The 27,581-nt window shown below is 40.2% G+C and overlaps 1 protein-coding gene across 1 annotated transcript in view; it reads left to right on the top strand.

Annotated features, from left to right (window-relative positions):
- The window catches only part of PCOLCE2 (procollagen C-endopeptidase enhancer 2), a 65,753-nt gene that overhangs the window by 24,841 nt on the left and 13,331 nt on the right, over positions 1 to 27,581 (top strand). Inside the window, exons 3-5 of the mRNA XM_082713179.1 lie at positions 13,349 to 13,604; positions 17,666 to 17,790; positions 21,081 to 21,217. Coding sequence (XP_082569305.1) covers positions 13,349 to 13,604; positions 17,666 to 17,790; positions 21,081 to 21,217 — 518 coding nt within the window. The remainder of the gene's footprint in view (positions 1 to 13,348; positions 13,605 to 17,665; positions 17,791 to 21,080; positions 21,218 to 27,581) is intronic.

Genomic DNA, 27,581 nt, shown 5'->3' with positions numbered 1-27,581 from the left:
AAGACTGGACAGAGAAATAGCAGGAGGATGGAGAGCTCTAGGTTGGATGTTTCCAGGAAGAAAATGGAACTGACAGGATACCAGTGCCTGGCCATTATTTAGAGGGGTTTTTGTGATAGGTAGATAGAAAACGAAGGAAACTTAAAGAACAAGGAAATGATTAGCCTTAGGAAAAGCAAAAAATTGTATAAGAAGTGTAACAACTCAGTTGAGCAGTGAATAATATTTATGTAGTAATGGAAATCCTGACTTTTGATTTAACCAGAATTTTGATGAAGGATTTGGGCAATAAGAGGAAGCAAAGAGATGTTTAAAATGGATAAATTAAGAAATAGCAGCACAAGCATGTTATTAAGCAGAGGTAGATGCCAGATAAAATAGCTGAAAGAGTTAAAATTGATTGCTTCTGAGGAGTGGGAATCAGGGACAGGAAGAGGGGTGAGGATTCATTTTTCATTAAAATCTTGTAGTACTATTTTAGATTATAAACTATAGATGAGAATTTCTTGATTTAAAAAAAAGGTTTTAAAAACAATTTTAGTTCCAGCTTGTAGCAACCTAATGCTACTGTGTAAACCTTTGTCTCTTACTCATTCAGGAGAACATTGGCTGCTCACATTTGCATCTATTTTGCTCTAAATGTGTTGATTACCTTACTGTGATTCTTCTCATCAGAGCAAGGAAACTAGGAGCTGATTCTTTGAAAGAATTAAGATTAATAAGCCCCTGGGCAGAACTATCAAAAAGAAAAGAGAAAAGACCCAAATAAAACCATGAATGAAAGAGAAGAGATCACAACCAACACCAAAGAAATACAAAGAATTATAAGGACATATTATGAGCAATTATATACCAAAAAATTGGGCAATCTGGAAGAAATGGGTGCTCTCCTGGAGACATATTAACTACCAAAACTGAAACAGGAAGAAATAGAAAACCTGAACAGACCCATAACTAGCAAGGAAATTGAAGCAGTAATCAAAAATTTCCCAACAAACAAGAGTCCAAGGCCACTAGGACCTTCCTAGGGGAATTTTATCAAATTTTATCAAATATTTAAAGAAGAATTAATACCAGGGCACCTGGGTGGCTCAGTCAGTTAAACATCTGCCTTCAGCTCAGGTCAGGTTCTCGGGGTCCTGGGATCTAGCCCTGCATTGGGCTCCCTACTCAGTGGGGAGTCCGCTTTTCCCTCTGCCCCTTTCCCCCACTCGTGCACGTTCTCTCTCTCTTTCTCTCAAATAAATAAAATCTTTTAAAAAGAGAGAGAATTAATACCTATTCTTCTGAAGCTGTTTCAGAAAGTCGAAATGGAAGGAAAACTTCCAAACACATTTTATGAGGCCAGCAACACCTTGATCCCAGAACCAGACAAAGACCTCATCAAAAAGGTGAATTACAGATGAATATCCCTGATGAACATGGATGCAAAAATTCTCACCAGGATACTAGCCAATAGGATCCAACAGCACATTAAAAGGATTATTCACCATGACCAAACGGGATTTTTTCCTAGGCTGCAAGGGTGGTTCAACATCCACAAATCAATCAATGTGATACACTACATTAAAAGAAGGGACAAGAACCATATGATCCTCTCAATAGATGCAGAAAAAGCATTTGACAAAGTACAGCATCCTTTCTTGATCAAAACTTTTCAAGATGTAGGAATAGAGGGAACAAATATCAATATCATAAAAGCCATATACAAAAAGCCCACAACCAATATCATCCTCAATGAAGAAAAACCGAGAGCTTTTCCCCTAAGGTTAAGAATGCAAGAAGGATGTCCACTCTCACCACTGTTGTTCAACATAGTACTAGAAGTCCTAGCCTCAGCAACCAGACAACTAAAAGAGGTAAAAGGCATCTGAATCAGCAAAGAAGTCAATCTCTCACTCTTTGCAGATGACCTGATCCTCTATGTGGAAAACCCAAAAGACCACCCCCAGATTGCTAGGACTCCTACGGGAATTCAGCAACATTGTAGGATAGAAAATCAATGCACAGGAATCAGTTGCATTTCTGTACACTAACAGTGAGGCAGAAGGAAATGAAGGGGTTGATCCCGTTTCCAACTGCACCCAGACCATAAGATACCTAGGAATAAACCTAACCAAAGAGGCTCTGTACTCAGAAAACTATAGAACTATAGTTCTATAAATAGAATACTCATGAAAGAAATTGAGGACGTCACAAAAATAATAGAAAAATATTCCATGCTCATGGATTGGAACAACAAATATTGTTAAGCCGTCTATGCTACCTAGAGCAGTCTGTACATTCAGTGCAATCCCCATCAGAATACCATCAACTTTTTCAGAAAGCTGGAACAAATAATCCTAAAATTTGTATGGAACCATAAAAGAAACCGAATAGCCAAAGGAATATTGGAAAAGAAAATCAAAGCTGGTGGCATCACAATCCCAGACTTCAAACCTTCAAACTCTATTACAAAGCTGTAATCATCAAGACAGTATGGTACTGGCACAAAAACAGACACATAGATCAATGGACCAGAATAGAGAGCCCAGAAATGGTCCCTCAACTCTATGGTCAATTAATCTTCGACAAAGCAGGAAAGAAGATGGAATGGGAAAAAGTCTCTTCAACGAATGGTATTGGGAAAATTGGACAGCCACATACAGAAGAATGAAACTGGACCCTTTCCTTACACCATACACAAAAACAGACTCAAAATGGATGAAAGATACCTCAAGAGAACATGGGCAGCAACTTTTTTTTTTTAAGATTTTATTTTTTGTATTTAACAGAGAGACACAGCAGGAGAGGGAACACTAGCAGGGGGAGTTAGAGAGGGAGAATCAGGCTTCCTGCTGAGCAGGGAGCCCACTGCTTGTCTTGATCCCCTGGGATCGTGGCCTGAGCCGAAGACAGACGCCTGATGACTGAGCCACACAGGTGCCCTCACAGGCAGCAACTTCTTGCTAGATATGTCCAAAGGCAAGGGAAACAAAGGCAAAAATGAACTATTAGGATAAAGATAAATAGCTTTTGCACAGCAAAGGAAACAGTTGATAATATCAAACCAAAAGATAACTGACAGAATGGGAGAAGTTATTTGCAAATTACATCAGATAAAGGGCTAGTATCCAAAATCGATAAAGAACTTATCAAACTCAACACCCAAAGAACAAATAATCCAATAAAAAAATAGAAGATATGAACAGACATTTCTCCAAAGAAGATATCCAGATGGCCAACAGATACATGAAAAAAGTGTTCAACATCACTTGGCATCAGGAAATACACATCAAAACCACACCTCACACCAGTCAGAATGGCTAAAATTAACAAGTCAGGAAATGACAGATGTTGGTGAGGTTGCAGAGAAAGGGGAACCCTCTTATACTATTGGTGGGAATGCAAGCTGGTGCATCCACTGCAGGTTTTGGAGGTTCCTCAAAAAGTTGAAAATAGAGCTACCCTATGACCCAGCAATTGCACTACAGGATATTTATCCCAAAGATACAAATGGAGTGATCTGAAGGGGCACGTGCACCAGAATGTTTATAGTAACAATGTCTACAATAGCCAAACTATGGAAAGAGCCCAGATGTCCATCAACAGATGAATGGATAAAGAAGATGTGATATATATATACACAATGGAATTAGTATTCAGCCATCAAAAAATGAAATCTTACCATTTGCAATGATGTGGATGGAACTAGAGGGTATTAGGCTGAGCAAAATAAGTCAATCAGAGAAAGAATTATATGATCTCACTGATATGTGGAATTTAAAAAGTAAAATAGGATCATAGGGGAAGGGAAGAAAAAATAAAACGAGATGAACTCAGAGAGGGAGACAAACTGTAAGAGACTCTTAATCTCAGGAAAGAAACTGAGGGTTGCTGGAGAGAAGGTGGGTGGGAGAATAGGGTACCTGGGTGATGGGCATTAAGGAGGGCACAGGAGTAATGAGCACTGGATATTATATAATGCTGATGGATCATTTACCTCTACCTCTGAAACTAATAATACATATTATATTTATATATATATATATATTTTTTTTTAAAGATTTTGTTTATTTATTTGACAGGCAGAGAAGCAGGCAGAGAGAGACGGGGAAGCAGGCCCCCCGCTGAGCAGAGAGCCCAATGCAGGGCTCAATCCCAGGACACTGAGATCATGACCTGAGCCGAAAGCAGAGGCTTTAACCCACTGAGCCACCCAGGCACCCCTACATTATATGTTAATTAATTGAGTTTAAATTTAAAACAATAATTAAAATAACCTAGGATGGGCTTGGTAGAGCTCACTTTGAAGTCGCATCTTCTGCTGTGGTCTTGTCTAGAAGTGTATCACGCACATGTGCCATGCCCAGGGTTCTCTCTTCAACACACGGTTCAGTGCAAAAGACAAATGTGACAACTCACGTCTTCACTTGACACAGTTAACGCATTTCAAGAACAGGATTTAAGTAAAACACTAATCACATGAAACAGCTTGGGCACTGGCCACTATGTTCCTGTCCTGGGGGGAGGGGTGATAAGGGTTCGATGCTGCTATTCCCATCAGTCACGTGGTACCAGTGCTGTGGTTTGCGCGCTGGTCAGGGAGACACCTGATGCCACCAGGCTACCCGTTGGCTGATTCAGTGCACAACGCGGGAAGTAAAGGTTTGCTGTACAAGGGATAGATGCTGGGAAATGGAAGCTGATCCCCCCTGTTGAGGAATAGTCCGACTGCTCTCGCTACAATGGTTTTGTTACTTACTGCTTGGTGTAAATTTACAGCTCTTCGTTTTAGAAATATTTTATTGTGTGGCAGGGCTTTGATCAATTGTACTGTTTGGCAGTGCTTTTTTTTTTATTTTGCAGTAAACCCTTTCGGAAACAAACAGCTAGAAAGCTCATGTTTAATGAAAATCAAATAGTGAATTTCCAGTTTTTCAAGGAAGTTGACTATGCATGCATAGCTTGCTCAGATTTGTCATCCCTTCTATCCAGCATCGGGTCCTAGTGATAGTAGCCACAGGGAAACCAGAAGATGCACCCTGTGGAAAGAACACAGTAGTGTCCCTTATCTGCAGCTTTGCTCCCCACGGTTGCCCACAGTCAGCCCTGGTCTAGCAGCCTCCAGCTATGCCACTCGCCTGCATCGTCCCCCACCCTCCCTCTCATCCTGGAGCCCATCTGCCATATCACGTCATCGTAGGAAGAGAAGATGATGGAGATATTTTGAGAAAGACCACATTCACATAACTTTTATTGCAGTTTATTGTATAATTGTCCTATTTTATTATGAGTTTTTGTTAATGGCTTACCGTGCCAGTTTATAAATGAAACTTTATCGTAGGTATGTATGTATAGGAAAACACATAGTGTAGAAAAGGCATCCACTGGGGGTCTTGGAACATATGTCCTATGGATGGAGGGGGACGACTGGACTCTACATTTAAACTTTATCTCCTCCCCCAAGCAAGACCTAAACCACAGCCCTTTGCCCCATTGCTTGTCCTCTAGTCCTGGCTGTAAGTACCTAGGGGTCCCATTGTTTTGGTGTTCCAGAGTTTCCCATCTGTGTTTTCTCTTGGCAGGGTTGAGTTCGGCAACCCTCACAGCACTGGGGGTGGGGGGGCGCCAGCCCAGCCTCGATCTCCCCTCTGGCATTTTCTTCTTCACCCTTAGGCAGCATTTGCAAAAGAGGCATACTCTGAAGCCCAGTTTCTGGTTCATTCCACAGCCAGGCCTCTGGCTAAAGAGTCCACATCTTTTCTCAGTTCAAGAAGCACGGCTGTTGATCACCAACCATGTCACCCCAGCTAACTGGCTACACAGAAGGGACTCAGAGGGTCATGATAGTGGTGCCAGAGGCACGAGTTACACTTTTGCAGCAGCCACTGAAATTACAGAGGTACCTCAGTGAAGCCGAGTTTACTCACTTTTGCAGTCGCTCCCAATTGCCTGCTGCCTCCCCTGCTGTTCACACAGCCCGCGACAGTCTGCCCTTTGGATAGATAGCTCTATTACAGTGTTGATTCATATAGAATTTATATGCAACAAAAAGAACAGAAATGTCTCCACAGTTGCTGTCACAGCGCTGGTGGGTAAGGACAACAGGTGAACATAACTAATCGTTTGTTAACCAGGGTTATTAAGACAAAGTGCAGAGCTGTAACAAATGACACCCCAAGTCTCAGTAGCCTGACTCAACGAATGGCTCTGTCTTGCACCCTTCACAGCTTAGTGCAGGTGGATGGCTGTCCCAGGCAGCTGGCCTCTGAGCATTAACTCCTCTGTGGCTCTGCTGTCTCCTAGAATGTTCCTATTTCTTCTGTTGAATTTTCTCCGTAAGAGCAAAAAGAGAGCTCCAAAAAGATTGCACTGGACGTTCTGTGGCTAAGCCTAGAGGTGGATGTGACTTCTACCTACGTGCCATTGACCAGGACCGAGCCCATGGCCCCGACCTAACTGCAGGGGAGGCTGGGAACTGTTGACTTCCTGTGTGCCCAGGCAGAGGAAACACGATGGCTGAGCGTCTCCTCGGCCCTTGTGACAGGCCATGGAAAAACAGCTGGGTAGAAGCCAGAGCTGGGCTTTGCAGCTGATGTGCTGGGTGGCTTTAGGTAAGTCACCAGAACCACTCTGAGCTGTTTCTAACTTCCGGTAAGGGTGCTGACACTGCTTGCCTTGTTTCTGTAAGTGAGTTCACATTGTTGTATAAATGTATGTGCTGGTAATAGGGCTTGTGGCCTGCACTCTTTTTTTTTTTTTTTTTTAATTAAGAGTATAGGGATCCCAGTTATCAATTCACTAACTACATTTTGAACTCCTATAATAGTCAGGCATTGGATTAGCTACTGGCAAACTCTGATCCCTGGATCTTACATTCTGGTGGAGAGACAGACAATAAATAATCTATAAAGAAATAACGTGGTTTTGTGATCTACATGATCTAAAGCAACTGAAGGGCTCAGGATAGGCTTCTCTGGAAAGGCAGCACTTGAGCTGAGACCTGAAGGATGACCCAGGGGCAGACACGTGAATATTGGTAGAAGATTGTGCCCAGAGGAGGGGCCAAATTGTGCAAAGATCCTGGGGTGTGATGAAGTTCAAGAACCTAGCGCCAGCTTTTGCTTTGTCCTCAGCCAGCCTCGTGCTCCCTCATCAGGTGGAAAACCGGTTTGGAGGGATCCTTGCATGGCCGAATTGTTGTATGAGAGGGAAAGATTAGGTCAGAGATAGGGGCCATGTCATGCAGGGCTTTCACCTGTCTGTGCCTCAGTTTCCTCACTTGTAAAATAGGGCTAATAATATCAACTTCATAGGGTGACTGTGAAGGATTACATGAGATCATGTGTAAAGCGCTTAGAAAAATATCTGGCACGTGATATATGCTAAGTGTATACAGTGAGAGAGGATTTTATTCTAAGCACAGTGGGAAAGTTTTGGACACTTTATAGCAAGGAGTGTGACCTATTGTCCACAGGTGCAGCCAGGCTGGGTTTGAGGTGGGGGTGTCTTTCCTTCTTCCAGACAAAAAGGGGGTTTTTTTGGTGAAATTACCAATCTCCCCCCACCCAGAATTTTCAAAACATCACATGTTTCCATTAATGAAAATGTATGTTTTATTTTCTGAACATTTATAAGATTCCCTCTAAAGATATCTAAATATACAAAGTATTTAAATATACAAAGAATATACATGAATAAGCTTTTGTAAGCTTCTGGTTTATCCCCTCCACACCGCCCCCCCCCCTAAAATAGAGCCAAATATTGGTGCATAGTTTGCACGGAAATTTCTCTGCATTGCATTCGGGGGGGTATGTGAGATGACACCAAGGTGCACACCTCTTGAACTTCATGTAAATAAAAGGCGGCCTTGTATTTTAGAGCATGTAGTTCCAAAGGTCTGTTTGTGGAAGAGGACAGTTTTAGGAGATTAAAACAATGGCTTTAAAAAAAATCAAACATGCTGCAGAAACCGATCTTTTTGCTCAAATTTGTAAATGGTGTGTTGGGGGAAGAAAAGCTGCAGACGCAAGGAGAATTACCATTTCTACAGAAATCGATTCCATACAAAAGAGGCTGCCCTCCTATTTGCATTTTGCTCCCAGGATCCTGAAAATGCAAACCATCAGCTTAAAATGTACTTCCCCTATTGGTTCTCTGGCAGCAGCTCCCGCACTTGGCACGTTGGCCCGTGACAGTAAGGACATCCCAGGGGCTGTGGGGTGAGCTGAGGTCATTGTTGCAGCATGAACAAGGTTTTGGCCCACACAGGACTCAGCTGTTGACAGGGAAAAGCATGAATATAGAATTGTTTTTCTACAGGCAGATAATGAATCCCCTGGTCCATATAATCTCACAAAACAGCAGCTTTTTCTCCATTGCCACCAAAAAAAGCATCTTAATGGAGTTTCTGCATTAAGTATTAGCATCCCAGCAGATTTGAAATATAAGGTTTCCTAAAAGATCTGCATCTTCTTTTGTTTGTAAAGAATGACCTAGAAAGCAGAGCAGCCTTCTGGAACTCTTGCTGCTCTTGGGGATAGGAAATACTAGGACACAAGAGGTGGGGCTGCCTAGTAGGTGCCTTGTTTGGGGTTTGTGCAAAGAAGCTGGTGTTCCTTTGAGTACCTGGCAGATTCATTCACTTAACAGGTCTTCATGAGACCCCTCTGATTGGGGTCATACGCTGTCCAGAAGCTGGGATGCAGCAGTGACCAAGGCAGGAGGGAGACTTGCCTCTTAGAGTTCTATCTTTCAGGGAGAATAGACAGTCAGGGAGTAGGTGGGTTGAGTGACCTCATGCTCAGGGACAAGGGGCAAGTAGCTCACTGGGCAGAGCCCATTGTGGGAGGAGGGGCTGGGGTCTGGGAGTGCCTCCAAGAAGCGGTGACCTTGAAACTGAGACCCTCAACATGAGTGAAAGAAAGGCAGAGGTGGGCAAGTATGGTAGGCAGAAGGAATAGCTTGTGAAGGGCCTATGAGGTTTTTTTTTGTTTTGTTTTTTTAAGATTTATTTATTTATTTTGGGGAGGGGGGGAGGGGCACAGGGAGAGGCACAAGCAGGGGGAGGGGCAGAGGGAGCGGGAGAGAGGTCTTAAGCAGACTCCACACTGAGCGTGGAACCTGGGCTTAGTCTCAGGACTCCGAGATCATGACCTGAGCTGAAATCAAGAGTTGGCCACTTAACCAACTGAGCCATCCAGGTATCCCCTGTGCGGTTTTGTTTTTATTTTTATTTCTCCCTCTTCTCTTCTTCCTCACCCAGAAAACTCAAGGATGCCCAGGCTGGAGAATATGTAGAGCATTATCCCATCTTCATTAATTTTTAAAACAGACACAAAAACACAACCATGTATTTTTCATGAATACAGACATACTTAAACAAAAGTATTTTGAATGGCACAGAAGGAAACCCACTGAATTTATGACAGTGGTCCCTTCTGAGAAAGGAGGGGAAATGGGTCCTGGGATGGGGACGATAAACTTCATTTTATCTGAAAACTTGTATTTATTTTATTAAAGGAGACACTAAAAATGTGCTGTCAAAATGTTAACAATAATTAGTTCTGGATGGCTGGTACCTAGGTGTTTGTTGTATTACTCCATCATATATATAATATATATATATTTGTTCTTTTAATATCCTTAACAAAGGAAAATCAAGAGTACAGACTGTAGATTCTTCAAGTGGAGAGGTCACCTTTGAAAAATATGCTTTAGAAAGTCCTTTAGAATGAGCCTCTAGGGGGCGCCTGGGTGGCTCAGTGGGTTAAGCCGCTGCCTTCGGCTCAGGTCATGATCTCAGGGTCCTGGGATCGAGTCCCACGTTGGGTTCTCTGCTTGGCAGGGAACCTGCTTCTCTCTCTCTCTCTCTCTCTGCCTGCCTCTCCATCTACTTATGATCTCTCTCTGTCAAATAAAGAAATAAAAATCTTTAAAAAATAATAAATAAATAATAAATAAAAGAATGAGCCTCTAGGAGCTCTAAGCAAAGTTCACCTGGGAGGGCTCCAGACAATCTTGATTACTCACATTAAAATGAAGAACAGCTGTTGTGTGGTCGTGGAAGGGTTCCCCGAAGTATGCATCTCACTGCAACAGACAGCCCTTGGCCTTCGGTGCAAAATGGCGATTGTTTCTGGTTACAGTAGACCCACAACTGATACCGACCAATCTCTGTGTCCTTCCTTCAAAAGAGTTTTTGCCGGGGAATGTTGTTGGGATCAGCAGGTGTTCAAAATTTCAGTGACGTAATCTTGTTTCTATTGCCGAAAAATGCTACTTTATCCCATTGGAAATGTGTATCCAGCTTGACCACAGATATGGATCAGCAGAGATTTCTTAGCACCAAAGAACTGAAAACTTGCAAGTGAAACAAGACTCTGCCCTCCTCTGCCCCTCTTTGCTCCTCTTGTTGTAGAAAGTCCCCAGGGCAGTTTTCCTCATTTCTTAAAAATTTTGGCCTCTGGCTCACTGCCAGAGTGTCTTCAACACTCTTCCTTGTCACAATTCATAGTGATTTCGGTGCCTACATGGGGGATCCTGTTGGGTCTTGCAGCTCCCATCCTCCATAAGCTTATCCTCCATTGTTCCTTGGCCACCCACTTCCATTGCATGGTCCTGTCTCCACCACAACCTAGGTTGTTACTGCCCTCACCCCACTGATTCAAGGTTTCTATCCTTCCCCAGCTTAGATGCCATGGCCCATCATTATTGTCATTCCCCTGCCCCTGTCTTTAACTCTCTTGGCTCTCTCTCCCTCCATAGTCTTTGCTTGGCAAATTTACCCACTCCACCAACCTCCCACGCTCTGCTGCTTAAGTCCAGCCCTCCACCTGCTCTGCATCTTCACCCGGGGACTGTGTGTGGCTGGGGGGGAACCACGACCATGCAAAGAGGCCTCACTCTTGGTTTATTTGCCTCAAACGAGCTCTCAGCACTCCTGACACTCCTGCTACACTTCCTTAATCCATTTACACAGCTCTCCTCTGCTCCCAGACTCCTGATAGCTCCTCTCACATCCATGTTTGCTGCTGATGACCTTGTTCCCTATTTCACAGAAGAAAAATTTCATCTGCTCTCACAGCATCACCTGCAACCCCACCTGCCGCTGCCTTCCCTCCTCTCTCTAGGCACAACAGTCCATGCTCCTTTCAAAGACTGAACCTCCCCCCCATCTGTGCCTTAGAGCAAATTTTCCCTTGCCTACCCAATGCCATTTCTCCAGCAACTCTATCTCTTTCCTACTTTATCAGTTTTGCCCTTTCTGTGGAATTATTCCCATTGGCATGCAAATGAGTCTTAATAGAGCCCATTTTAACTATCCTGCCTTGACCCCCACCCCCTTTTCCAGCTACCCACCTATTACTCTGTTCATCTTTCCAGCAAAGCTCCTTGAAAACTTTGTCCCTATTCCTCTCACCCATTTCTCTTGATCCTTCTCTTACCAGGCTTTATCCCTGCTGCTCCACCGAAACAGCTTTTTCAGAGCTACCAGCGACCTCTGGTTGATAAACCCAGTGGCCATCTTGTAGTCATCTTCCAGTACATCCTCCTAGTTAGTAGCCACTCCTAACTCAGCAGACTACTTCCTCTTTCAACACACTCTTTTCACCTGGCTTCTGGGCACCACAGACTTTCTGATTGCATCCTACTTCTTAACTCAGTTTGATCGTATCTGGAAGACCCGATGGCATCAGAGTCCCCCAGGGGTCAATCCTTCCACCTCTTCCCTTTTTTACTTAATCTGGACGTGGAAGAGTCTCAGAGCTTTGAATTAACCCCCATAGAGTTTATCTACACATTTACACGGTCACTCTTCATGCAGAGACAACCAATGTTAAATTAATGTAGCTCAGAACGGTTTGGGGTTTTTTTTTGGGGCTGGAAAATTTTCAGTGATTGATAGCTTATATTTACAATTACAAATGTGGTGTCACATTTTTGTAATTTTCTGATCATAGGCTAACTAGAGATTGCATGCAAAAAAATAAATACAACCAAAAAACCCAGAGGAGTTCTCCAAGAACTATCTCAGTGAGAATGTTTAAAAGTTAAATTGCATTTTCTGCTATCAGCTTTATAGACTTTGGCTTTGGAACTTCTAATACACTATTAAGATAAGCTCCTAGCAATTAGAATACAGCCATGACAAAGCCAAAATATCCTTTTGAGACTCCTGCACTATGGTTTTTGCCATGGGGTGTGTATGTATGTCTTTGACACCAAAGGCAAATAGTACTGAAACACTGCTTCTTATCACAGAGGGGGAAAAAAAATAAAAACAACTATGGCACTGAACTCACCAACATAGGAAGCCACGTTTATGTTAAAGAATCTATTGACCCTTGAATAGGAGATAATTACTTAAGATGAATATAAACCAACTACCGTTGGCTGTTGTGGGTTTGTCTTTCAAATCACTGACTTTTTGTCATCTGTAAAATGAAATTCTTACATCATACAGTGGAGAGCTCATTGAGTTGAAAAGATAAAATGCATCTGGTTGTGAGACTTTATGATCAAATGCTTGGATGAGTAAATTAAAAGATAGTGTGCACTGAAAAAGAAATGGGGCTTTTGTTAGAATCCTGCTGAATGCTTTTGTAGCCATTTTTTCTGCCTGTTCAGGGAACAAGGAGGGAAGCATCATAAGAATTCTATGGAGGAAAATATAGTGAAGAAAGTTGTATAAGAAAGTGAAAACTCAACTTTTTCATCAGTGCATTGTGTTTCAAGGACACCTGGTATATAAAGTTTCCATGTGGAAAACAAAAACTCAGTGATTCTGAGAAGAGATGATTCGGTAATTACTCAGCATCATCAGTATAAATAGTTGATCTGGATTTTTCAGGACCCAAACGGAAGTATCTGTAAATTAACTGCACAATTGCCAAACAATCCAAACTTGATAGAAGTATTCTACATATTGAGATTATCCTGTTGTATTATTTGTGAAGAATGCTATTTCAAATATTTCTTTGCCAAGCAATACCTCTGGGTGCCATGGTGTTTTCAATTTGCAAATGGGGGTGCTAAGATCCAGTTAGAACTGGTATTCTTTGTAAGCAGTGACTAACAAATTTTAAGACTAACCCAACATTTTGCAACTTTGTTGAGATAAACTCTCTAGGAATAAGATTGTGTTCCCTCATGAATTGTAGCATTTGTCAAAAGACAATAAATACTTATATTTTATTAGGAATTCATTATGGTAGAAAACCTTTTCTGGGTTAGTTCAGATTTGTGGAAAGAAAAGCATCGTTTTGGGTATATTATATTTTAATCTGCTCACTTCAGGCTAGATGGGAAGACTTCAGAATACTGTTTTCATGACATGGTTTTCCAATTGGTAATTTCTCTCCAGGTTCCTGAAGGAAAAGTGGTAGTTCTTAATTTCCGATTCATAGATCTGGAGAGCGACAACCTGTGCCGCTATGACTTTGTAGACGTGTACAATGGTCACACCAATGGCCAGCGTATCGGGCGCTTCTGTGGCACGTTCCGGCCTGGAGCCCTTGTGTCCAGCGGTAACAAGATGATGGTGCAGATGATTTCCGATGCCAACACGGCTGGGAATGGCTTCATGGCCATGTTCTCTGCTGCTGAACCAAACGAAAGAGGTAGTGTTTCCACATAATAGCAATCATGGCGGTAATAATGGCTTACGGGTTAGTGGGTGCCTCCTGTCCCTGGCTGAGCCTCGTCCCAGGCTCTTTGTATGTCTTTACTCCTTTAGCCTAAAGTTGAAGAGCAGTTCTTCTCAGGCAGAGCTAATAAATGCTGTTGAACCACCAAGAGACCATTCAAAAAAGTCTCTTTTTAATTTTTATTTATTTATTTATTATAATTATATATTATTTATTATATTTATATTTAATATATAGTATTTATTATAATATTTATTATTTTATTTTGTTTATTTTTATTATTTTTTCAAAAAAGTCTCTTTTTTTTAAAGCCCATGTGATTCTTATCAAAATTCAAATATAGAAATTCCTGGAGTAAAAATATGAAGCTTACATACACATATACACATACAGATATCAAAACATATCCCTTCACTCCATTATAGTCCCATCTTGGAAAGAGACGTGGTTGGTGATTGCCATCCCTTTCTAGGTACAATTCTGCAGTAGCTTTTTAAAAATCTAAGTGGGATCATACACTCATATTATTTCACAACTTTTTTTTTTTTTTTTTCACTTAAGAACTACATATTGGGTGTTTTCATGTCAGTACATATAAGCACCCATGGGTAGAAACGTCTACCCTGAAGAGATACGATTGGGCAAGATCTGTTAAATATGCAGCCTTTTCCTGGAGGGCATTTCCTAGTCTGCTCTTGCTTTAGGTTGTTGCACTGCATTTCGGTTGGAGATGTCAGAGAACAGGTTCTGGGGCTGCCAAGAGCAGCCAGAACGTTTGGGAGGAAATGCTGGCTGGGAGCTACAGAGGAACTGAGGCACAGAATGTACATGTAAAATCCACCGAGATCTCTCTTTGGGCAACAGCCAAACTCTGTGTTTGACTGACCGTGCGGGTCAGTCCAGCTGACCCGTCACAAAAGCATCAGGTGAAAGTGAACAGAGATTACAGCTGCTGCACGCGGCCAGGGAGACCCACCGTGAGCTTGAGTCTAGGCAAGTGAAATGCCTGCTGGAACCCAAATCCTTTTTCACACAAACACAACAGAATCTAGAGTCTCTGTAAGGTATCATTCATAATATCCAGTATCTATGTGGTAAAACCAGAAAAGTGTGTCTATATTCAAGAGGAAAAGCAGTCAGTAAAAACCAGTCCCAGGATAACTCAAATGTGGCAGTTAGCAGATACGCACTTAAAGGAACTATTCTAACTATGCGTAGGGACTTCAAGGGAAACAGATGTGTAGTAAGTAAACAGACTGAGAATTTCAGAAGAGAAACAGAACTATGAAACTATAAACTATATTAAAAAAAAAAAGAATAAAAGAGCAATTCTAGAACTGAAAGAGATTCTGAAATTTAAAAATTTACCTGGTGGGCTTTCAAGCAGATTGGAGATGGCAGAAGAGTCAGTGGATCTACATAGAAATGATCCAATCTGAAGAACCAGGAGGAAAAAAGATTAAAGAAAAAGAGCCCAAGAAAGTGAGGCAATGTCAAGTAGGACAGAAAAATGTCTGAAGAAATAATGGCTTGAAGCCACCCACATTCACTGAAGAACGTTAAGATCAACAAGCCCCAAACAGGATAAATTTTTAAAAAGCCACACTGAGGAACATCAAAATTGCAGAACTTTAAATATAAAGAGAAAGTTTTAAAATTAGTGAGATGGAAATCAAATCACATACAAGGGAAAGATGGGGTGAAGGATGGCTTTCTTTTCATTAGAAACAGTAGAGGCCAGAAGACAGTAGAGTAGCGTTCTTAAAGTAGCTGGAGTAAAACTATCAGCCCAGAATTCTGTACCTGGTCTTTAAAAATGAAAGTGGATTAAGGACATATCTTGCACCCCAAGAAATATTGAAGGAAGTTCCTCAAGTTGAAGGGAAATGGTCCCACAGGGTAACACGAAGGTAATAGGATTGGCAGCCACTGGAAAGGGTAAATATAAAAGACTACTGGGGCGCCTGGGTGGCTCAGTCATTAAGCATCTGCCTTCAGCTCAGGTCATGATCTCAGAGTCCTGGGATCGAGCCCCGCATCCAGCCCCATATCGAGGTCTCTGCTCAGCAGGGAGCCTGCTTCCCCATCACTGCTTGCCTCTCTGCCTACTTGTGATCTCTCTCTCTGTCAAATAAATAAAAAAAAAATTTTTAAACCACCCTGAGGAACTGTTACAAACCTACCAGATTGGCAAAAATAATTGACATCATCCAAGTATGACCGAAGGGCTCGTACCTGGAGACATACAAAATGCTGCAGCCTCGAGGGGAAATCATTCGTAGTTTCTTCTGAAATTAAACATCGACAGCTATTCTTGGCCTAGGAATTGTTTTCCTGGGTACCGGTGCAAGAGAAATGAAAATGCACGTCCACAAAGAGATTTGTACAGAACAGGTCACAGCAGCTTCACTCACAATAGCCTGAACTGGAAACACCCAAAGGAATGTCCAGCAGAAGAAGAGGGAGACAAATTGTGTTTCCACACCCACAGTCACCCGGGAGAGTAAAACAGCAAACTATGAATACAAACGGCAATATGAATCCACCTGAGATGCCGTGCAGGGGAAGCCAGATGCAGAAGAATGCACAGTACATGAGTCCATGTTTGGGAAGCGCTAGAATAAAACTAATCTAAGGTAAAATTTTTCAGAAAAGTGGTGTGAAGAGTTGGCCGACTGGGAAGGGATACAGGAATTTGGTGGGAAATGGATTCTGTATGATCACAGGAGTGTGGTTAACACAAGGAGATTAATTTTTCAAATTAGTATAGCTAATATTTGTGCCTTTCACCGTACATGAATTTACCTCCCTGAAATCTCTAATAATAAAGCAGATGGTGGGGATTGGATAATGATATTAATAAAAAGAACAGTAGAATAAAATAATTAATTGTTGAAATTGGGTGACGGATACATAGAAGCTAATTATATTATTCTAATTACTTTGTATCTGCCTGAAATTCCATGATAAACAGTTTTAGAAATTATCCAGCCTCAATTTTTATAGGGCATTTTCTTAGAGATGCCTTTTAAGAATGATTCTCTTCTGCGTCAAAGATATTATATAAACTATATTAAGTTCTCTTAGTTTCAGTTCAGTTTTTGTTAGTTTAATTCAAATAAAATTAAATTTAGAACTTTGTATTAAAATACTGTTTTGGGGCACCTGGGTGGCTCAGTCATTAAGCCTCTGCCTTTGGCTCAGGTCATGATCTCAGGGTCCTGGAATCGAGCCCCGCATCAGGCTTCCTGCTCTGCGGGAAGCCTGCTATCCCTCTCCTACTCCCCCTGCTTCTGTTCCTGCTCTCACTATCTCCCTCTCTCTGTCAAATAAATAAAAATTTTAAAAATATATATATTGTTCTGAAATTATTCCTGTTGACCTATCAGTATATATGATAGAAATGATCCAATCTGAAGAACCAGATTGATGTTTCTCAAATATTAATTGTGGTTAGTTTTAGGTGGTTGGATTTGGGGTAATTTTCTTTTTCTTCTTGATGCTCTTCTGTATTGCTGAAAATTTATAAACTTTTTACAAACAAAATCTGTTCTTAAAATTATTAAAGATGCATAGCATATAGAGTTTTCTGGTAATGAGAGTATTCTCTGCCAACATATTCAAATTTTGTCTGTGGGCATGCATTTTAATCCTATTAATAAACACCTCTGTCATGAAGGTTCTTTAAAATCTGTATGATTTGTTGAGCCAGCATGATTTCTGAATGTTTCATGCCCAAATGTCTGTCTTCACTTACCCAAAAAAACAGAAAGAAAAGAAGCTATAGGCCTGACTCCACTTCTGTGTTCTCTTGTGCTCATGTGATAGGTCAGGTAACAGAGATGATTCAGTGTGTGGCTGGTGGGGGTGGGGGTGGGGGGTGTAGGAGGCTGTGTAACCATGTTTTAGGAAAAAATTGAAGAGCTTCTGCCAGTGGCTTTATTCACTGTATTATTACCAATATTTCAAATCCCAGTCTTCTTACAGTTGCATTGCCATAACCTGGATTTTTTTTTCATACTTTAAAAATTCAGGGGATCGGTATTGTGGAGGACGCCTTGAAAGACCTTCCGGCTCTTTTAAAACCCCCAACTGGCCAGACCGAGATTACCCTGCAGGAGTCACTTGTGTGTGGCACATTGTAGCCCCAAAGAATCAGGTAAGATTCCCTAAAAACATGAAGAAAGCGTGTGTGTGTGAATTGCCTAGATGATGCAAGGGGCCCATCTCTCAGGAGCTTAGCATGCGGGGTGAGGTGAGGAAGGCTCTGCTGGTCGCAGGTGTCTTTTCATACAAAGACCCAGATTAAAATTGCTTTTGCACTATTTGACTTACAAAAGTTGTGCATTTAATTTCCTAGTATATAAATATGATTTTCAAATTTCAGTATAATTGTAAGCAAATCCCTGTGAGATTTCTGAACCCTGGGGAAGGTGTTATAAACAGCAGTGACTGAGTATGGGAGGACTGGAATCCTCAAGTACATGCAGGTTTCAGGTCACCGTTTGTTCACGTGGCAGATGAACTGTGACACCTTCACCTGGACAAAGCTGGGGCAGGCACACTACATCTTCCCCTCAGAGAACGAGTCTGAAGGCTAATCTGCCTTGTGGGTTTTTTTTTTTTTTTGGTTATTGTTTAATATAAAATTTATTCAGGTTCCCCACAAATAACTTCATTCATTGCTGTAAAACAACCAACAGAGAAGGTCTGGTTTTCTAGTGCTTATTAGTTTGTGGTTATATGAAATTTTACCATTTCTGGGAACCACTTTCAGATATGAATTTCAGGACAAAACTTAGCATGGGAATAGACCAAGTCTTCTTTGTGGACTTGGGGAAATAACTTTTTAAAAATTACTGTTATAAACACTACAGACTTTACTCAAACACTAGAGGGTGAGTGTTAGGATACTGTCTAAAAAAAACTTTTCTAGGCACCTGAGTGGCTCAGTTGCTTCAGCAACCCACTCTTGATTCTGGTTCAGGTCATGATCTCAGGTTCCTGTGATGGAGGCCTCAGACTTCCTACTCAGCAGGGAACCTGCTTCTCTCCTTCTGCCCCTCCACTCATGTGTGCACACAGGCTCTTTCTCTCTCTCTAAAACAAATAAATAAATCTTTAAAAATTTTTCTAAGCTTATCTTTTGTATGACTTACACAAATACTATTTGTCATATATTGATTTTTTAATGGAAAATTATTCAGGCAAATATACCATGCAAGTTAGTGATTTGAACACTCCCTCCCTCTCTCTTACATACCACACACACACACACACACACACACTTTGATCATAATCTCCAAACCCGGTTTTATTTTCAAGAATAAAAATATGGTCATTTACTTAATGATGAAAGATTCTACAAATGTATTGAACTTTTTTAATAGTTTAACACTTAAAAATCACATTTCTTGATATTTAAGCCATTATGTAATTTTTTTTTTTAAGGTTTTATTTATTTGACAGAGAGAGACAGCTAGAGAGGAAACACAAGCAGGGGGACTGGGAAAGGGAAAAGCAGGCTTTTGCTGAGCAGGAGCCCAACATGGGGCTTGATCACAGGACCTTAAGATCATGACCTGAGCCAAAGGCAGAGGCTTAATCCACTGAGCCACCCAGGGGCCCCTCCATTATGTAATTCTTGAGATTGTGCTGGTCATTTTTCTCTCTGTGACATTTGGAAATGTATTAATTAGCCTAGTTATCCTTGCAGATTACAATTCAGCATCTTTTTTTCATTGTTCATCTCTTTGACTATTTAAACTTAAATTTGGCTTCCATTTTACTAATGTGATTTTTGGCTTTAGCCAAGTTTTTTTTTTTTTTTTTTTTTTTTAAGATTTTATATATTTGTTTGACAGAGATCACAAGTAGGCAGAGAGGCAAGCAGAGAGAGAGGAGGAAGCAGGCTCCCTGCCAAGCAGAGAGCCCGATGCGGGTCGATCCCAGGACCCTAGAATAATGACCTGAGCTGAAGGCAGAGGCTTTAACCCACTGAGCCACCCAGGCGCCCCCAGCCAAGTAGTTTTTAATGACTATTGCAATGCCTGAAATCATGGAAGCACTGTCAAAGTAGAATATAATGGGAAGATTAAGTCCTAAGTAATTTCTGTGCAAACCTATGAGCATAAGTTAAAGACTTATTTTCATTTTTTAAATCATAGCTTTTCCCTTTATTCTTCTTTTTATTTACTCATTTTTAATCCTTTCTTCAAAAGTTATTATGTGACTAATTTCTAAGTAGAGAAAATTCAGCCAATTTTTAATAATCTGGAAAACATTTTATTAGTAACCGGTTAGAAATTACTGGACCCAAAGAGGAAATATTTTAATATAATTTAAAACAGTGCTAAATATGAATAAGCTGTTATTCAGCCATAACTGGTGCTGACTTTTTAAAGGTGGGTAAATATGTAGACATGCGACGGTTACGTTCAAAGCCAGAATTTACCACTGGTCCCTCTGTGGTGCTGTTGCTGTTACCATCTTCATCCAATTATTGCATGTGAGTCTCCTTTAGCTAATAACTATGGCCTGTCCTAACAGAAATTAATGCCTGTTATCTTCTGTAAGCAGCAGGCGGGGGTTTCCTGCCCACCTGCATAGAACCAGCTATCTGGGTACCATGGGTATTGATGACCCATTGAGATTTCCTTTGATTCACAAATTGGAGGTGCCCTGGAAAAATCTGCTTGTGAGGGGAACGTTGCCTATTAAAACAAAACTTCCTATTGACTTGAATAACTTAAGGATACTATTATTGGTACTAGTACAAAAAAACTAATACTTAAGAAATCTAACACTGACTTGTTTATCAGTGCTTTCAAGCAGCCTCTTCAGAAATCAACCACATCACCAAGTAGGCTGTGCTCAACTCAGTAGGCACACTTTTCAAACAAACTTCAGGAAGACTCACAGTCAATCTCTACTTCCTGAATCTCTGGTCCTAAAGAATTTATCTTCTTACATGTAATAGGAATATCATTCTCCTTCCCTTGAAAGAGGAGCAACTCTATCCAGCATCTCACCTACCCAAATACGAAACACATACACCACACCTCAACACACTCTAACATAGGGGACATGTCAGAGGAGAAGAATGAAGTAGGTATATACCTCTGCTTCCCACTCCAACACGTATCCAGTTATGTTCTTAACGTAGGCTGTTAGGGTTACATGGTGTTCCCATACATTTGTAACTGTAGGTGAACAGACCTCTCAAATTTAAGATCGTAACCAAGGTTGATCTTTTGGAATGATTAAAATAAAAAATACCACAGTTTTGTTAGAGAAGAAATATGAAAACAATAAGAAACAAATAATTCAAACAGAATGAACACATTCTTTACCAAGGAAAATCTTGCAGATCTGGGGAGAGGAAGATTCCCGTTTGAGATTATTCCTCAGTGCTATCTTGATATTTCTAATGTTGTGCTTTCTCTAAAGCTTATAGAATTAAAATTTGAGAAGTTTGATGTTGAGCGTGACAACTATTGCCGGTATGATTTTGTGGCTGTGTTCAATGGTGGAGAAATCAATGACGCTAAAAGAATTGGAAAATATTGTGGCGATAGCCCACCTGCGTAAGTAGTGTCTGTATTATTTCATTAATGTTTTAGTGGCTCTAGACTTCTTTTTTCGTCAATTAACCAATTATATTGATATTTATATTTTATTTATATATAAATATATTTTTATTTATAAATTTATAATTTATAAATTTATGTTTATATAAATATATAAAAATTATTTTATATTTATAAAATTTATCTATAAATTTTATTTTAAATTTTTAATTATTTATAAATATACAAATATATTTATTATATTTTATTTATATATAAATATATGTATTATATATCTATATTTTATTTTCTGGAGGATTCTATGCTGTTATTGTTTTGTTCACAAATTCTGGGGTTCCATGGCTATAGAGTCCCATACAGCACCAGCACTAAGAGTTAGCCAGCCCAGAAAGCAAGGCAACATTGATGAGTGGAGTGAGGCCTCAACAGCCAGATAACAGAAGCAGGGTTGGTGATGCCCCAGAGTCAGCTGCTAGCCAGATACCTGGAGACGTCACTGCTCTACAAAGGTGACTTCAGGCATCAGAGTGGAATGGGGGAAGTTCTGAGAAAAAAAGCAGGCGGCTGAAATTGAAATTACTACAGCTCAGGGTGTCTAGCTTACTGAGTGGGTAGAGCTTGCAACACTTGACCTCAGGGTCATAAGTTTGAGCCTGTAGAGATTACTAAAAAAAAGGGCGGGATCATGGGTGGCTCAGTCAGTTAAGCATCTGCCTTCAGCTCAGGTCATGATCCCAGGGTCCTGGAATCGAGTCCTGTGTCAGCTCCCCAGGGAGTCTGCTTCTCCCTCTGCCTGCAGCTTCCCCTGCTTGTGCTTTCTCTCATCCTCTCTCCATCTCTTTGTGTTAAATAAATAAATAAATAACATCTTTAAAAAACTACTACAGCTTGCTGTCAAAGTCACCATTCTGCCAGTTGAAATACCCTTTCTACTTTGTTGCTTAAACACAATTAGATTATATGTGTCCCTGGATTTTACATGCATGTCTATGATTCCCCTCGATGCATGTGAGTTACAGCAAAGTAGTTTTCAATTTAAATTCATTTAGCTTAAGATTGATAATACAAAGAATTCTTAATACATGCAAGTTGGTTAAAATTTGAACATTACCATACCCAAATTTGACTCTCCAGCTTAATGTGTTAGAGAAAGGCCCATTTCTAAGCTCTCAGAAAAGGTGTTCCTGCTGTATTTCTTCTCCTGTTGCTGCTCTAACAGATTAACACAAACCGAGTGGCTTGTAGGAACCCATTTATTCCCTTACAGTTGTGAAGGTCAGAAGTCTGAACTTACTTTCACTGGACTAAAGCCAAGCTGTCAGCAGGCTGTTTGCTTCTGGAAGCTCTGAGGGGAGAATCTATTTCCATGCCTATTTCAGCTTCAAGAAGCTGCTGCTATGTTTTGGCAGCGGTTTCCTCCTCCATCTTCAAAGCACAGCACTCCTATCTCTGCTTCTGTCCCGTATTGCCTTCTCCTCTTCTGGAGTCAAACCTCTCTTTTCTGAGGACACCTGTGGTTACATTTAGGGCCCATCTAAGCAATCCAGGACACTCTCCCCTTTTTGAGATCCTTAACTAAATCATACCTGCGAAGTCCCTTTGCACAGAAGATAGCATATTGACAAGCCCCGAAGATTAGAATGTGGACACACGGGGGTGGGGGCACTACTCAGCCTACCACACACTCCTTTATTCAAAGCCAGTCCTACGCCTAATCCTCCTTCTGACCTTCTCCTTTTCTCCCTTCATACTTCCCTCTGTCCAGTAGTCCTCTTCTTTTTCTCCATCATCTCCACCTTTAACCTCTGCCTCCTTTTTGTTTTTATTTCTTTCCCATAGCCTGTAAATTTAAGTTCTACTGAATTAAGGGTCCAAAAAAAAAAAAAAAAGGAGCCCTTTCTTGACTCTATCCTGCTGTTGCTTTTTCTGCCATATCTCTCCTTCTCTTTATATTCAAATATTTTTAAAAATTTTTCTCAAGTTTCTAGCAATACAGAAATGAAGATAGCCTTTAAAAATCATACAGGGCGGGCTCTCTGCTCAGCGGAGAGCCTGCTTCCTCCCCTCTCTCTCTCTGCCTGCCTCTCTGCCTACTTGTGATCTCTGTCTGTCAGATAAATTAAAAAAGTAAAAAATAAAAAATAAAAATCATACAGGGATAAGTACTAAGCAGTGTTCCTAAGTTAAAAAAAATGTTTTTAAGCATTGCTCAGTTGATAAAAAATAAGAGAACTCATAAGAGGTCAAAAATGTTAAGAAACCTATATCTGAAAGGATAAGTACTTGCAGGTGACATGTGCCAGTTCTTGGTGACCTAGAATTTCACTCACAGCAGACCAGCCTTCGAGATAGGAGACAGAGCTCAGGGTCCAGGCAAGAGGTGAGATTGGATCAAAGACCAGAACATAAGTCAGGCACCCATAGAAAGTGACACCATATGGAGAATGTGACTGAACTCATTCTCCTCCCCACCAAGGGTGAAGGTAAGGAGATTGGCTGTTGGGGCTTTGGCATTCGGTAAAGGGAAAAAAAGGTATTCTCTCATGAGAATTCCTAACCAAATACCAGTCCACATGTGAGTCTGAGGTTAGAATTGACACTACCTGACTGTACAAAAAACTGTAGCCCAGAATTTAAGGTTTCCCATTTGCTAGTGCCCAGAGGGACTGAGAGGAGAAAACACAAATCCTGTCTGGGAGAAGGCATCTAACATAGGCTTTAGCAATTCCTATAAGTAAATTTCAAGGAATTTAAGTTCCCAATCTAAAGAATCATAAAACATAAAGGAAAAGTTAACATAAACAAGAACCAGCAGAAATAAACAATATAATCAGATAATAATATAATAATATATAATAATAATATAATCAGAGGCCATATATAGTAATTATCATACAGAATGTGAAATAAATATGCTTAAAGAAATTCATACAAAATGAAGGTGCAGATTATTGGAAGTCTGACGAAGAAACAAGAGACTTTGAGATATGATCAGAATTAACAAAGAGCCTAATAAAATTTCTAGAACTGAGACATTTGATAATTTACACAGAAAACTGAATACATGTGTTAAATAGCAGATAAGACACAGCTCCAAAAAGAATTAGGGAACTGAGAAATAGTTGTGAAGTAATTACCTGGAATATAGCATAAAAAGATAATAGATGGGAAATATGAAAGAGAGGTTAAGAGCCATAGAGGCTAGAGTGCGAGGATCTAAAATACATTTAATTGGAGTTCCATAAGAAAAAAATAGGGAATATAGGAGATGTAATGTTTGAAGAAATAATAGCCAAGTTTTCCATTATAAATGAAAGACCCCAATTATCAAGTTCAAGAACTCAAATCCTAAGCAGTATATATATTAATATACCAATTCCTACATATATTATAGCAAAACCAGAGGACAACAGAGAGATGTTAAAAACAGCAGAGAGAAAAGACAGATTTTCACAGAAGGAAGCCAATTAGCCTAACATCTGACTTCTCCGTAGCAATAGTGGAAGTCTGAAGCTCTTAGAACAGTATCCTCAAAATGCAGAGACAAAGTAACTGTCATTTTAGAATTATTTACTCAAGAAAACCTCTCATTTATGAATAAAAGAAGTTAAAAGACCTTTTCATTTAAACAAGAGCTGAGACAGTTTTCTACCAATAGACCGTAACTAAAGAAGCTTCACATTCTGTATTTCAAGCGGAAAAGTAGCGGTTGCTGGATTAAAGGACTGAGCTACAGGAGGAAACCCTGAGCAAAGATCCTGGTTCTAAGAGCTGAAGGACTCATGGGCCCTTGTGTCGTTTAGAAACAGGGTGAAGATATTATTAAGCTGTATAAGATGCTTAAGTAAATGAAGATGTTAAGTTCAGGGCAACCATTAGAGTCTTTAACTTCCAAAACAGGGGAGAGAAAACATGAAATGAGAAAGAAGTTCATTCCAAAGGAGGGCAAGAAAAGAGAAAAGGAGAAACGTTTTTTTAAAAAAAAAAGGCAAGACAAAAAAAAAAAAAAAAGTGCGCCAAATAAGATGGTAGAATTATATTTTGATCTATGTGTAATCAATATAAATGCAAATGAATCAAATCATTAGTGAGAAGACAAAGCATGTTAGACTGGACAATAAATCCAATATATGCTGTTTATAAGACACATTTCCAACAAAAATAAGAACACAGGACATTTGAGACTAAAAGGATAGAAAAAGATATTGGAACCAAATGTTGGTTGAAAGAAAATGAACATAGTTTTATTGATATTAGGGAAAAGTAGATTTTAGGCAGAAAGCATTACTAAAAATAGTTGCTATGTAATGGTAAAAGGTACACTTTATCAGGAAGGTATAATAACTGTAAACTTGTATGTACAGAAAAATATATAAAGCAAAAAATAGGTAAACAAAAACTAATATATCTACAAAGTTACTATTACAGTAGGAGATTCTTAACACATCTCTTTGTATAGTTGAGAGATTAACTGTCAGTTGGAGAAAGATGGAAAAATGGGATATAGAAGATTTGAAAAATAATTAATAGGTTATCTAATGGATAAATAGGGAACAAGTACATTCAGCAACTGGGGAAAACATATTCTTTAAGCAAAAATGGACACAGGGAAAAGAAAAACCCAGAATTGCCAAATAATCATTAAAGAAACTTAATTGGTTGTTAAAAATCTTCCTAATGGGGGGGCATTCTTGGGGGAAACAGGCCCAGATTGTTTTTCTCCATGCGTGCCAACAAACATTTGAGGAACAAATGATACCAAACACTATACAGATTCTTCCAGAGAAAAACAGAGACTGTTCCACAATTGATTTTTTTTTAAAGATTTTATTTATTTACTTGGCAGATAGAGAGATCATAAGTAGGCAGAGAGGCAGTCAGAGAAAGAGGGGGAAGCAGGCTTCCTCCTGAGTAGAGAGCCCGATGCGGGGCTCGATCCCAGAATCCTGGGATCATGACCTGAGTGGAAGGCAGAAGTTTAACCCACTGAGTCACCCAGGCGCCCCTCCACAACTGATTTTATTTTTTTATTTTTATTTTTATTTTTTTTTTAAGATTTTATTTATTTATCAGAGAGAGAGAGGGGGAGAGAGCGAGCACAGGCAGACAGAATGGCAGGCAGAGGCAGAGGGAGAAGCAGGCTCCCTGCTGAGCAAGGAGCCTGATGTGGGACTCAATCCCAGGACACTGGGATCATGACCTGAGCCGAAGGCAGCTGCTTAACCAACTGAGCCACCCAGGCGTCCCCACAACTGATTTTATAAAGCTAGTATAAATACACACCAAAACAAGGTAAGGACAGAATCCCCCCCCAAAAAAGAATATTAAAGATTGATCTTACTTACGAATGTGATGAAAAACAAATCTTAAAAGAAAAAATATTAGGAAGTCAAATCTAACAATGTATAAAAAAGACGCTCTAACCAGGAATTTGAGGTTGGTTTGAACTTAGAAAATATATTACTAGATTAAAGTGTGACTTGCAGATTTAATTTTGGGGGGGGGGTTGGAAACATTAATTATTCAAGAATACCTTTTCTTAAAAAGCTTGAATAAAAAATTTGGGGGTGCCTGGGTGGCTCAGTCAGTTGGGGAATCCAGTCTTGATCTCAGCTCATGTCTTAATCTCAGGGTTATGAGTTCAAGTAGGCTCCATGCCCAGCTTGGAGCCTTAAAAGAAAAGGTTGCATTTTTTAAATACTTAAAAAAAAAAAAAGTTTGTATTTTTAGAAAGATTATTTTCATAGCAACTAAAAAGATATTAAAAAATAAATCTAATACTTCTATATAAGACCTTAGTCAAAGGTATGTTAAAAGACCTCAATAAATGGAGTTATATACTTTCTCATGAATAGGAAGAATTAGTGTCATTTAAAAATAACAAAATCCGTTTTTCATTAGCCATGACAGCCTGATTCTAAAATTCATGAAATTGCAAGGGGGTGGGGGAAGGAGAGGACACTAAGGCAGCTCTGAAGGAGAACCTGGCAGGAGGATTTGCCTTACATGATGAAGTCATTTTGGAAAGCCGTCATAATTGAGACAAGGTGGTTTTAATAGAGATAGACCAACAGACTAATGACGACAACAAAGGGAGGCCAGAAACGTTTCCACACAGTCTGCAGATGAGGCACATCACAGAGACCCACATGTCCATTGGTAAGAAAATGGCCCACTGAAAAATGAGGCAGGGATAAGTCTTACTCTTTTTTTTTTTAAATATATTTTATTTATTTGACAGAGAGAAACCACAACTAGGCAGAGAGTCAGGCAGAGAGAAAGGAGGAAGCAGGCTCCCTGCTGAGCAGAGATTCCCCAGGCGGGGCTCCATCCCAGGACCCTGGGATCATGACCTGAGCTG

The sequence above is a fragment of the Mustela nivalis genome (genome assembly GCF_964662115.1).
Source record: "Mustela nivalis genome assembly, chromosome: 1".
NCBI classification, from domain to species: domain Eukaryota; kingdom Metazoa; phylum Chordata; class Mammalia; order Carnivora; family Mustelidae; genus Mustela; species Mustela nivalis.
The sequence above is the reverse complement of the archived record's forward strand: the minus strand, read 5'-3'. Positions and strand labels throughout refer to the sequence as shown.